Source organism: Alosa sapidissima, chromosome 14 (assembly GCF_018492685.1).
Source record: "Alosa sapidissima isolate fAloSap1 chromosome 14, fAloSap1.pri, whole genome shotgun sequence".
Lineage (NCBI taxonomy): Eukaryota > Metazoa > Chordata > Actinopteri > Clupeiformes > Clupeidae > Alosa > Alosa sapidissima.
Genome location: NC_055970.1, coordinates 30,601,761 through 30,612,702, shown reverse-complemented (window position 1 = coordinate 30,612,702; position 10,942 = coordinate 30,601,761). Strand labels below are relative to the sequence as shown.

Genomic DNA, 10,942 nt, shown 5'->3' with positions numbered 1-10,942 from the left:
TCATCATAACAACCGGTTATGGTTATTATGGTTACTAACATAATGAATCATATAAACTCTCTGTAAATCTGAAAAGGTCTCAATGCCAAATGTAATTTGAAACATGGTGATGGTATACATCCGCTTGATATACGGGCACTTTTCCCGCAGTTAAAAATTGAGCGCCGAGACGCCGTCTTAAAAGAACTACATTAGCTGAGTTACGGGGGACTTCATTTCTATCTACAATTACTTTAAGAAAATAACTCAAGGTAAGACTTGTAAATGATCAACATGTTAGGCAATAAGAATCTTTTCCAGGTCAGAGTCGGGGTGTTTTATATTGCCCCACCGGATGTGGAAGTTGGTGTGTCTTTGCTGGTAAAAAATATTTCCACTTCCCCCGGAACCTCGATCATTCTAACGATTTCCTGTTTATTACATTAACTTGGCAGATACCATTCATTCGTGCATTAGTAGTTGCTAGAAGTAAATATCGTCGTTTGCTGTTTTTTTATGGCGGATGAATGCTATTTTCCAAAGCAAAAGAAAATGGTGGACAGGCACGCTCTAGCTTCTAGCTGTAAAACTCGAATCAACAAAGGGCTGCGCAATGTTGTGAACGCTATGCTAATTTAGTTAGCTTCAGGTAACGTTGTTCAAACAAAAACTGAGACATAAGACATAAGGCAGGCTTTGAAAACGTCTGGAACTTTGAAAAAACAGAGTAATGACATGCTGGTTTACGTAATATCCTCAGCATCGAATATAAAAAATAGAGATCAGGCTTTCGGGGGCCTCACAGACAAGGCTGTAGCAAATGCCACCAATGTTGTGTTCACTTCTGCATTTTGGTTGCAAGCAAAGCCCTTTGAGATCAGACATAGGTCTAACATCTTAGGGTCTGGGTCCACCAAACGCTTAACCATGTCTTGAACTGCAGTGGTCATCTCCCACCCTGGATATGTTAATGCATGGACGTTTTAGTAATCAAAGTAATGTCTTCCACAGTTTTAGTAAGGCATCAGAGTTACTGCAACAGGACCTCGAGTCAATAGGCCGTACTTAAGTGTTAATAGTGAACAATAAAGATCATCCACTTGACACCACTATTTGGATAAGCCTATTCTCTTCATTGAATGTACTGAATTGCAATTATACAGTGATTTGCTGAGTAAGTGTAAGTGACAAACATGTCAGATGATTGGATCTAAACCACATGCTATATGCTTTATAAAGTATATATATATATATATATATATATATATATATATATATATATATATATGCTTTATAAAGTATGTGTATGTATGTATATATATATATATTGTATGTGTTGGATTAGCCTTATCTCTGAAAAGATAGTCACTGTACAAAACCTGGCGAGATCACATGACCATGTAATCTGTTTCAGAAATGCACTGGAAATTGAGAATAATTATACACCAGAAATGGAGAGTAGTAATCATATACTGAAAATCACACAATGATTTATTTAGGTTAAATCCTGTAGTTGTAATGTATGTAATGATGTAATAATAAAATAACTTGTATGTAACAATATACAACGATTTGTAATGGGTATGAATGAGTTCTATTAGTAGTGAAATTCAACCACAAAAATAAGTAACAGTGAATTAAATATACACACACACACACACACACACACATATAGTAGCATACATACACCGTGTACTATATGAGCATGTAGCCTCGGTGACAAAGTCATGTCAGCATTCTATACTGTATCTGGAAGGTCAGACCTTATCTGACACAACATCTGACCACAACATCTTGTGCAGGCCATGATTCTTTCTAAACGGGACTACTGTAATTCAATGTTAGCTGGCCTACCTGCTTGTGTAATGAGGTCATCACAGATGACGCAAAATGCAGCAGCACATCTGGTCTTTAATCAGCCAAAGAAGACACATGTAAAATCTTTATAAGTTACTCTTCATTGGCTTTCTATATAAGCTATATAATCCCTAAAATATAAGATATATAATCCCTCACCCTGGCCTATAGGACACTTGAATTTACACCTTGCTATTTGAATTCCATGATCCAGCTCCAAATCCCCTCTCGTCCACTGCATTCCGCTGATGAGCGTCTGCTGTGTCGACCATCCATTCATTCTAAGAGGTTTCCTAAGTGATTCCTCGTTGGTGGAATGAGTAACCCAATTTTCCATGTTCTTGAGATATTTTTGGGACTTTCAAGACATGTTTAAAGACTCATCTGTTCATCTTGTACTTAATTCATTAATTCTCTCACAGAGTAATGGTTTGTATGTTTATGGTTTTTGTATTATGAAATACTCGTTATTTTCATTGTTGACATTTAATTTTGTTATTATTAGTAGTATGCTTAATGTAAACTTTTCAACTTTATTTGAAACTTATTTGTAACTAATGCAGTGTTCATATACTGTAATTCGCTTTGGACAAAAGTGTCTGCCAAATACCATAAACATAAACATATGAATATTGACTCGGTACATTTTATAAGTTAAAAGTGTCTGCCAAATATTATAACCATAACCATACAAGCTCTTTTTGTATAACTACAGATGTCTTTAGTGGACTTGGGGAAAAAGCTTCTGGAAGCTGCACGATCAGGTCAAGATGATGAAGTTCGGATACTAATGGCTAATGGAGCACCTTTCACAACAGACTGGGTGAGCATCATTTACATCATACTTCCTCCTTGGTAGGTTCTATAGAGTATTTTTTCATATTTGTTCTGTTTCAAAGCTCAGGGTTTAATTAAGGTTAAATTAATTAGATCTCAAGTCAAAGTCCTAGCTTCTTGAGTGAATTCCTTTTTTCTTGGTATTGATGTTGACTGTCGTAAATCGGAATTATTTTAAAATTGTGAATTATAAATGCTATCACCAAACAGCTTGGGACGTCTCCCCTGCACCTGTCAGCCCAGTATGGACATTACTCAACCACAGAGGTGTTACTGAGAGCAGGTGTGAGTCGAGATGCTCGAACCAAAGTAGACAGGACCCCCCTTCATATGGCTGCTTCAGAAGGGCATGCTAGCATTGTCGAGGTGCTACTGAAGGTAACGCTGGATGAATCATTTGATTTGAAGATGTACTTTACATAACTTGGCCACTCACTGTTACACAGAATGGCAGGGTGATTTAGTTTTTACGGAATGGTACAATGGTACAGCTAATTTTCACTTGTGATTGGTCAGATATTTAAATTTTTGAGGGAATTTGACATTTTTGTTTAAAAAAAGACTGTAAAAAATGTATAAATTACTTAAAGTGATTATACAGAGTCAAAACCCTTACCATAAGAATGGAGAACACAATTTCCTATTTGAATTGCCCATCACAGTGTTGCTTGTTATTAATATTCCATTAAAATGAAATGCACTGATATCGTCAATATTAGACACACAGGGCTTTGATATCTCCCAAGCATGTGTGTCCCTTTAAACTAAATTGAGCAATCATTATTGAAATCCGGTACTTTTATTATCTGTTTTCTTAGAAGTGATAACAATGACTTTATTCACTGGGGTCTGACTAGCACGGGGCTGACGTCAATGCCAAAGATATGCTGAAAATGACCGCTCTCCACTGGGCTACTGAACACAACCACCGAGAGGTTGTGGAGCTCCTCATCAAATATGGTACTGATGTCCACGCTCAGAGCAAATTCTGCAAAAATGCCCTGGACATTGCCTTGGATAATGGAAATGAAGAACTCGCTGAAATTCTTCAGGTAGATATTTATGGGTCTGAAAGACATGTTTTTGTGCATCACAGAGTTCAGTGGTCCATTATCAACATTATGACATTCATTTTCATCACACAGGTGGCCATGCAAAACCAGATCAACACAAACCCAGAGAGTCCAGACACCATGACGATACACACAGCAGCTCCACAGTTTATCATTGGGCCTGGAGGCGTTGTGAACCTGGCTGGATTAGTCTCTTCAGGGAATTCTGGTAAATCAGCAGGTATGCCTTTAGGAAGGCACAAATGATAGTGTATTGTAAGTGAGGTTTGGCACATTACCTGTTGGATAATTCTAGGAATTTTTATTGCCGCTCACTCTTCTAATCTGACATGCGTGCTGTAGCTGAATTTCCTTATTCACGTCGCTTTTATGGTGTAAAGGATTTACATCCCTTGATGTGTGTAAAGGATGTGAATATGATACCCAGGTCACAGGTCAGTGATGGTGTGTGTGGTTATTTGTGCAACAAGGGCAAGCCACAGAAGCAGTGGTCCCCTCTCTGGCCCAGCACAAACACTGATCCTCTGTGAGTGAACTGGTTGCTTTTTATTTTGCCCCAAAAGTAGTTCAGGTTCAAAAGTAATTCAGTTCAGTTGAGTCCCAGTAGACAATGATCCAAAACAAAACAACTCTTTGATGAAGCTCTCCAGACCAACATGTAGTTAGTTAGTTACCCACCGGGCCTCTGAATAGGGATCTCCTGCTAAAGACATGGAGGCCAAGGTAGCCTTCTGCAGCCTGCCAATAGTATGTGACTTTCCTTAGTTGTGTTACTCCTACAGTGCATTTCTCACTCTTAAACTGAAGTTTCCCAAAGCTCATGTTTTAACACAAATCTGCTAATGGTCCTTTAACAGTGCTTACAGTATGGTTAACATGCACATCTCCTCTATGGCAATCAGCTGCCAGGCTGTAGTCTCATCCTGAAATGAGCCTCTTCATTTGTCTTTTGTCCTCTAAAGGGCTGGAATATGTCAAGTTAATGATGAGCTCATGATGCCAGTTGTTAACAGTGGAATCTCATAGTGTTTTACAGACTTAATGGTTATGGTTTTGGTTTATGGAGAATGTTGTTATTCAATTCAATCAATATGATCAAAATGAATAGCTCTGGTCATCGATTATGATTGGCTGAATCACGCTCGATGCCGTTGTAAAACCCAGCACAATCCTTCACGTTGACCGCATTTTGTTCTATATTACTGCACTACCACAAATTGATACAAAAGTTAGGATTGCTGTCATTGACTATAGAACTCAGCTGCGGATCGTGTCTAACAATGGCCCTTAGCTGTTCTAAAATCACTGGAATTTACGGCTTCTTGGGGCTTATTGCCTAAGTAACCTGCAAGTTTTTATACTGCTCATAATCCATTTATTATGTAATCAGTGAGACAACAGCATTTGTTGGCCTCTAGAGGCAAGCCAGCTAGAACTTTCTAAAGCTGTGATTAATAACATATTCTCAGTCATTTGAGTGGCTTATATAGAACCAACAAATTGTCCCACTTTTGTTTAATGAATTATTGCTCATGGTATACATATATCTTTATAGTGTCTGAATGTACAGGCAAGTAAGTAATATACGCAATCCAAATAATTAGGCTTATTTTGTTTCCCTTTTTTATGTCACTAAGCATCTGAATATTTTTACAACAGGACTGCAGTTTCTTTGTTGATAATCAGTTACAGTATATGACTGATCCAATGACACACGAGCAAGGATGAGGTTTCATTAGATAGATATTCTTTTGTCCTCTGTTTTTCAGTGTCACACAAATAGAAAAGGACTCAGTTAGCTTGTTTGCCATAAAATGCTTCATGATTACATGGCAGTGAATTGTTTGCTTAAACTAACAGCCATGACGTGTGCCAGGTTTTGTCTCTGCATTTTAAAATGTCAGTCTTTGGGAACTGCACAGGTGCGACCTCTTTTGTACCTGTTCAGGGACCAGAGCAACTACCCCCCCCCCCCATAGATTAATGCCTTGTGATAATGTTTTGCATATGCTGTTATTACACGTGAGTCATCAAACACAGTTAATTACACGGAAGTGTCACTTCTATATCTGACATGTTTTGATTGATATGTGTTGGTCCATTATGTTCTAGTATATCTTCATTATGTTGTGTCTTGTGCTGTTTCTGTTATGAAAGCATAATTGAGGAAAGAGCAAATATTGACCATGTGAATCTCAATAATTATCCACTAGATGAAAGCCACTGTTCTGCCTCAGAAAGCTTTTTATCTGATTTCTTCCCTACAAGACATATTGCTACATCAAAGAACCACGTCAGAAGGTCGTACCAGTCTTTGACTATGCCTAATGTTTTATTTGCCCACAATGATTATGAATGATCCCTTTTCAAGTCATAACAATTTCAGGGGAAATCATCTCTTGATGGTTTATGGTGTATGCAACCAAAGATATGAGATTTGCCTTTGGGAACTGCTGAGCTTAAAGTGATATTTCAGTCATTCACCTTTTGTAGGATCATTTTATAGCTCTTCATTCTGGTGCTAGTTGTGCAATGATGTATTTGTCTTTGTCACTTGCCAACTTGTAATTTAGCATGTGGGTGGTGAACACATTGGTGTAGCAATAGGACTAACTGGTGCTATGAAGTGAGAAATACATATGGTTAGGTGTCAAACTAATGGTTAAAATTCTGTAGCTATACCAAGCTCTCTGGAAAAAAGATGTACCCTCAAGAATGTCTTGAGCAGGTCTTGGCACCTGAGAATGTCTTAATGGCACTTGAGCAATAATTGTCTTAATGGAACATGAGCAATAATTCATTGCTTTTCTCAACTGCCAAATGCAATGAATTTGCATTATTTTTTATTGGTAAAATTGAACATTAGCCTTGAATTTAGCCAGATTGAACATTAGCCTTGAATTTAGCCTGGTAGACAGGGAAACCTTGGCAAAAACGGTACAGTTTCTATTCATCATCATGTGGACATACCCACACAGTCTGGCACTTTTCCTTAAAAAGTCCTTAAAAACAGCTGTTGAAAGCCTGGATACCTCCATATTAAATAACAGTAGGCCCCCTAACTTCCTGTTCATTGGCAAAATCATTGAAAAATAGTTTTTGATCAAGTAATTACCTTTTTAATATTTAATTGCTGTCTAGATCACTACCAGTCTGGTTTCCATGCTAATAATAGCACAGAAACAGCTCTTATCAATGTCTTAAACAACATACATTTAGACACTGATGCAGGGAAAACATCAGTACTAGTACTATTGGATCTTAGTGAAGCTTTCAATACTGTTGTCCACAAAATGTATTACACAGGTTAGAACATTGGGTTGGGTTCTCCAGTGCAGTCATCAACTGGCTGAAGTCATATTTAGAGGAAAGGAGCTTCTTTGTTGCCATTAGCGACTGTACCTCCACCCAGACACCCCTAACCTGCGGTGTCCCCCAGGGATCGATTATGGGGCCGCTTATATTCAATCTTTATATGCTCCCACTCGGACGCATGATTAAGAACAAACAGATCACTTATCATGGCTATGCAGACAACACCCAGCTTAGTTTAAACATGCATAATTCAGTTTTTTTCTGTGTGTGTTTTTCTTGAAGTTGTGGCGACAGAGGAAGTTGTGACCGCAGATACCGTGGACGGTGCCATTCAACAGGTTGTGAGTTCAGGTGGTCAGCAAGTGATTACCATAGTAACAGATGGCATTCAGCTGGGCAACCTCCAGGCGGGTGGGGGCATCGGCCAACCAATCATCGTGACCATGCCAGATGGTCAGCAAGGTCAGTGATTTGTTTAATCATTGAAAGTCCATGTTATGTTAAGCAAATTCTCATACGGGAAATATGCATTGCAAGTCATAAAAAAGGACACTAATATTAAATGTCCCTGCAGCGCAGTCAGCCATTCTAACTAAGTAATTTTCATTGCTGACCTGTGAATTAATGTTGCTAGGCAACTTTGGCATTCATTGCCAATTCACACCCTGATGTTTTATAATACATAGGCCAGATTGTTGGGTATGAGTACTTGCAGTTAACAGTGAGAAGTTTGGCCATTGTGGGAGATGTCCAGTAATAGCACAAGGACCTTTGGAGGCTAGAATTGTGCCTCAGTATACAAGCACACATGAATCTGTATGCATGAGCTGGATGAATGTATTGATCATATTGCTAAGCATATTAGCCACTATATCACTGAAAAATACACTGTATTGTTAAGTAAAAAGCCACTAGCTCTTCAATCAGGTGAAACTTTCCAATCAACACATTGAGGTGTCTTAGCCTGTAAATTTGCATTGCTTTTTGCATCTTCATTAATGAGACACTGAGAGTACATAACTCTGTCTGACCATTCAGTGTTGACCGTGCCTGCCACTGACATCGCAGAGGAGACGGTCATCAGTGAGGAGCCCACAGTAAAACGCCAACGCATAGAAGTGGTGGAGTGTAACACCGTGAGCCAGGAAATAGAGGTAATCTCGTCCCATCCCATCCCATCTCCTCCCAGAGCATGACTTTGATTTTATCATTAATGATCTTGTAATTTTAGGTTCAGTACTTCCAACCATGTTGTGGAACTCAAGATTAGGGGGGGAAAGCAGCACATGTCTGTGGACCTGCTCAATAGACTCCCCGGTCACTTTAAATTATGATAAAACACTTCTTTACCCACTGATCAGTGTGTGTTATTGTCAGCAAAATAATTTTTACTTGAAGTGTTTTTTTCATGTTTAATCCATCTGAACATTCCTCCATCAGTTCAGCAACATCAAATACACAGTTGTGTGTTGGCAGGCATTTTACACGTCGGTTCATTTTCTGCATGGATGTAATATAATGCTACCCAGCAGCACAGTGGCGAAGCAGCATGTGGCTGCACAGCTCGGTGCTGAAATGAGGCTGCATGAGGTGTAACAGCTGTAGTACTCTTAATGAACAAGCGTGAAGGACATGCTGGAATTCACAGAGACCTTCTGTTCCAACAGGAGAAGGAAACCCTTCAGAAGCAGTTAGAGGAGGCCAATCGCGAGGCGCAAAAATACAGACAGCAGCTCTTTAAGAAAGAGCAGGAGGCCGAGGCCTACAGACAAAAGCTGGAGGCCATCACACGCGGCAAGAAAGTGGCGTGAGGCTTCCATGCAGGATGAAGTCACAGACTCTCTGAGACTGAACTCATGAAGGAGGATGACCTCTCAGCATGGACATTGCAACACACACATAAACACACAGGGAACCTGTGTGGGGTCGGCCTGTGTGTGAAACATTGTACTCATTTGAGACGGAAGAAACGGTGTGAGGGAAGCCACTGTGGAATTTGGGTGACTGGGGTTGGACGCAAAGCAGATGTCCCAAGTAGGTGTCATCACAGATGCCTCCCCTCTATAAGCTCAGTGTCTCCATATGGCCACTGATGATAAAATTTTAATTTGAATGGAAATTAAATGTTATTTGAACTTGATTTCAAATTGAAACAGGTATGTTATGTCGATAGATGAAACTGACATAATCCATTGCGTTTATCTAGGTCAAATTATTATCCAGTTGTCTAATTATGTTGTAATGAACAGTCAGACATTTTGTTACATCAGAAAATATGATGGCTTATAGCGTTTAGTCTCCTGGTTCTGACAACATATATGATGTATTTTGTCAACCCTGTCATTTTCCAAAATAATATTTTTAATGTATTTTTGCAGTTCAGTTGTCTTTCTCACTGTCCTCAGCTTTATATAGGCCTACCTTTAATTATAATGACAGAACACCACAGATACCGATGACACAGAGTATCCCCATCTTTCACTGTCTCCTCTCCACAAGGACATAGTTAATACTATGTTAAATTATACAGTATTAACTATGTCCTTGTGTGTTTTACTGACATTTGGAAATGTTTCAGCACATTTTGCCAAATTTTGCATTTAGTGTCATATTTTTAAAATATGTTTTTATGCATGTATTGTTATTCTGACAAGAATTATGTGAGGTTATGATTTGTTCATGGTGTGAATTCATCTGTGAAAAGTGGCCTTATGTGTATCCTATTATGAGAGATAACTAGAACAAAAAGGACACAGAAAAATGACTTGGTATTTTAAACAGGAGCCATCAATAGGTCAATATTAACATTTAAACACACACGGTGTTAAAGCTTTCAACAAATATGACTTATTCATTTTGTTATGCTGTCTATGTATGTTTGTATGTGTATTATATTGTGTCATATTTATGTACATCCCTAAAAACACGATACTAAACTGTAAATAATTCTCCATAAAGCACTGTGGAAACCTTTTTATACCTAAATGTGGAAAAGTGGTCTTTTCTCTGGGATTGAAAGAGACTGGGGGGTTCAGTTTAGTAAAAAGCTCATGATCTGGGGAAGGGGTTAGTATGTATTGACTGTGCCCACCTTGTGTCATCCCTCTACGCAGGATAATGAAAATAAAGTGTGCAGTGACTGAGTCATTAGGGTCCTCTATTAGTCCTGTTCCCTGGGCTATCTCTGAATTACATTTACCCTCTATAGTTTCCAGTTCAGAACAAACACACGGCACTGTGCTGTTTGGTTTGTCTATATTTACCGTCTATATTTCCACCTCCTCAAACATGTTTTGAGTCAGATTGAAAAATGTAGTAACAAAGGAAACATTCAGAATGTTTTCACCTGTGCTTTTTTAATATTTGTGATATTAATATATTTTTACATTGACATAACCCTGAGAACGTAAATCCCTGATACCTTTTGCAACCATTAAAGATGAGGGTGAAATGAGAGTTTATCTTGTGCCACACCACTAACCATCACTCATGCCCATCAATAATATTTTTAATGTATTTTTGCAGTTCAGTGGTCTTTCTCACTGTCCTCAGCTTTATATAGGCCTACCTTTAATTATAATGACATCAATGTAAATCAGGTTTCTAGGCCAAGTAGTAGTGAGTAGTGAGCTGCCTTGATACTATGGCGCTCGGGGAGCAGTGAGGGGTTAGGTGCCTTGCTCAAGGGCACTTCAGCCGTTCCTACTGGTCGGGGATCGAACCTGCAACCCAAACTGCAACCCTTTGGTTCCAAGCCCGAAGCCCTAACCAGTAGGCCACAAAACCAGTCAGTCATTATGCTATATATGGTCACTATGGTTTGCTGTAAAGCTGTAAAAAAAGGAATTTTAATTCTCAACAAACCATTGTGACCCGAAACT

At 38.8% G+C, this 10,942-nt stretch overlaps 1 protein-coding gene across 4 annotated transcripts; it reads left to right on the top strand.

Moving 5' to 3' along the window:
• Positions 1-28: 28 nt before the first annotated feature.
• On the top strand, positions 29-10,037 carry gabpb1 (GA binding protein transcription factor subunit beta 1). 4 transcript variants are annotated; one of them, XM_042060898.1, is made up of 9 exons: positions 29-251; positions 2,051-2,265; positions 2,552-2,659; positions 2,884-3,051; positions 3,531-3,725; positions 3,819-3,966; positions 7,344-7,523; positions 8,100-8,215; positions 8,729-10,037. In XM_042060898.1, exons 2-9 carry the CDS (start codon positions 2,263-2,265, stop codon positions 8,870-8,872), a joined length of 1,062 nt encoding a protein of 353 aa, XP_041916832.1. In that variant the 5' UTR covers positions 29-251; positions 2,051-2,262; the 3' UTR covers positions 8,873-10,037. The 4 variants fall into 4 exon arrangements, with proteins under 4 accessions (XP_041916832.1, XP_041916833.1, XP_041916834.1 ...); XM_042060899.1 differs by lacking the exon at positions 2,051-2,265 and having other exon boundaries at positions 30-251; XM_042060900.1 differs by lacking the exon at positions 29-251 and having other exon boundaries at positions 1,330-2,265; positions 3,819-3,954.
• The last annotated feature ends 905 nt before the right edge of the window (positions 10,038-10,942 follow it).